The sequence below is a fragment of the Atta cephalotes genome, assembly GCF_000143395.1.
Source record: "Atta cephalotes unplaced genomic scaffold scaffold00009, whole genome shotgun sequence".
NCBI lineage: Eukaryota > Metazoa > Arthropoda > Insecta > Hymenoptera > Formicidae > Atta > Atta cephalotes.
Window position 1 is genome coordinate 135,713 of NW_012130073.1, and position 2,056 is coordinate 137,768.

Consider the following 2,056-nt stretch of genomic DNA (forward strand, 5'->3'; position numbering starts at 1 on the left):
GAGAGAGAGAGAGAGTGTGTGTGTGTGTGTGTGTGTGTGTGTGTGTGTGTTTTGAATTTATATTTTAGAGCTTAAATCCATTTTGATTTAATCGGTTTCTTATCATCGATACTATTATATTTGTTTCGCTATTGGCGCTATCTGTTTAGTTCAGAAAAATTCTTGAATTGCATTCGCCCGAATACAAATTCGACTTTCGTTGCCATTGGAATGATTATTATAACTATAGAAAGATATCACAACCTAAGAATTTGAAATTTAAGAGTTATCTTGGAACTTGAGTGTCTGAATGATACTTGCTGGTCCAGAAACACGTTACACGATTATACGCATAGAGTGCAAAGTATAAGAAAAAAAGATTATACTTTGGACAGTAGATTGTGATTTTTTTCTTATATGTCCTTTTAACGGCGAACTTGATGCATACTAATACGAGTATTGCGGCAGAGGTAACGTATAACACCACACAGATGCTGATATCGAATATGTTCAAGTCCCAACCAAAAGCCGTGGCGCGCTTCGTTTCTTTGTCGAGTCTTTCTAGCCTCGTTCTTGAATCGTTGCCATTAGTCACATCTACTTCAGAAGCGCTAATTTCATCGAACTTGATGCTATTATAGCCATATTTGACTTTTAGATAACGTAAAACCTCCTCCTCATTCCAGCTATTGTTAACGTATCTGCATACCGGGCAATGCTCAGCCGCAGGATATTGTATCTTTTTGTGCTCGGGATCCTCCGTATCGTCGCCTGACAATCGGGCGTTTACCCGATTGTGTGCCTGCCACAACCAGAGCACTGCTTCATCTTTGCTACGCACGTCGAATATCTTGTTTTTGTCGGCCATCTCCAGAAAATGCGCAGCACAGTCAGCGCAACCGAAGAAGGTTCCAATATAGCTATGCATCGCCCGTAGCACTGCCGTAGGATCCCGTGAGAAAGTCTGAGTAACATCTTTGTTGCGTTCTAACGCGAAATTTACAGTCAGCATATGAAACATGGTCCACAATCCGCAAGGATATCCGCGATATAAATCCATACTTCCCTTACAGCCTATCCATTGATGGGGCGCTCCCGAGTATACCGGCGACATTTCTTCCTCCGTCGTCTTCGCTAGTTGGCTGAACTCTTCGCCAGTCATAGCATTCTTCTTCTCGACAACGTCGCGTATCACCTCCAAATATATGTTATTACGTCGCAGAGGAAAATACGTCGCTAACACCACAAGATATTCCCGTAATGCCTTCATTTTCTCATCGTCTATTGACTTCATCAATGATATCTCGTGATTGATTGAATAACGTAGCGCATTCTCTAGATCAATTTGATATAAATAATCATTGGTGTTTTTCGACGATTGTAATTGTTCCTCTATCATTTGGTGATTCTTTATAATCGTTGCGATTGTTGTTTGATGTGTGATTTCCACAACGTGCACGGTATTATGGGACACTGTTGTAATCTCGTCGATATTCACTCCTCTCGCGATTACATAATCTTTGATAGCTTGCCGAATTCCCTGTCTCGTCGGTATTCTTACGCTGATAATCCTCTGTGATTCATTGCGCCCAAAGGCTATCAAAGTTGGGAATTTGGTAACTTTATTCATTACGCATAATAGTTCGTTGTCCGAAGTCACTCTACGTATCTGCAAGCTGCTGATTTTATGTAAATCAAGAATGACTTCTGCGCCTAAGTGTGAACCCGTGCTCTCAAAAATCAGGAAGAAATGCTTTACATTGTTAGATGCTGTTTTCCATATGTCCGTTATTTCAACATTCCTATGAACAAATTAAAGTATCTTTGTAACGTAAAAATAGAGTGCGTAAATAACAAATAAGGCATTTAAATACAATAGTTTACAAAAAAATTTTATTTAATCCTTATTATCAAAATAGTTGATAATTTTTCTAGAATTTTTTTATTTAAAACATTATTTATTAATAATATATTTTATTTATTATTATTTTATTATTTTATATACACACACACACACACACACACACACACACACACACACACACACACACACACACACACACACACACACACACAC

At 38.5% G+C, this 2,056-nt stretch overlaps 1 protein-coding gene across 1 annotated transcript in view; it reads right to left on the reverse strand.

Moving 5' to 3' along the window:
- Positions 1-359: 359 nt before the first annotated feature.
- The window catches only part of LOC105627400 (sulfhydryl oxidase 2-like), an 8,518-nt gene continuing 6,821 nt past the window's right edge, over positions 360-2,056 (reverse strand). The window contains 2 exon segments of the mRNA XM_012208682.1: positions 360-385; positions 388-1,781. Of these exon segments, the coding sequence (XP_012064072.1) occupies positions 360-385; positions 388-1,781 (1,420 nt within the window).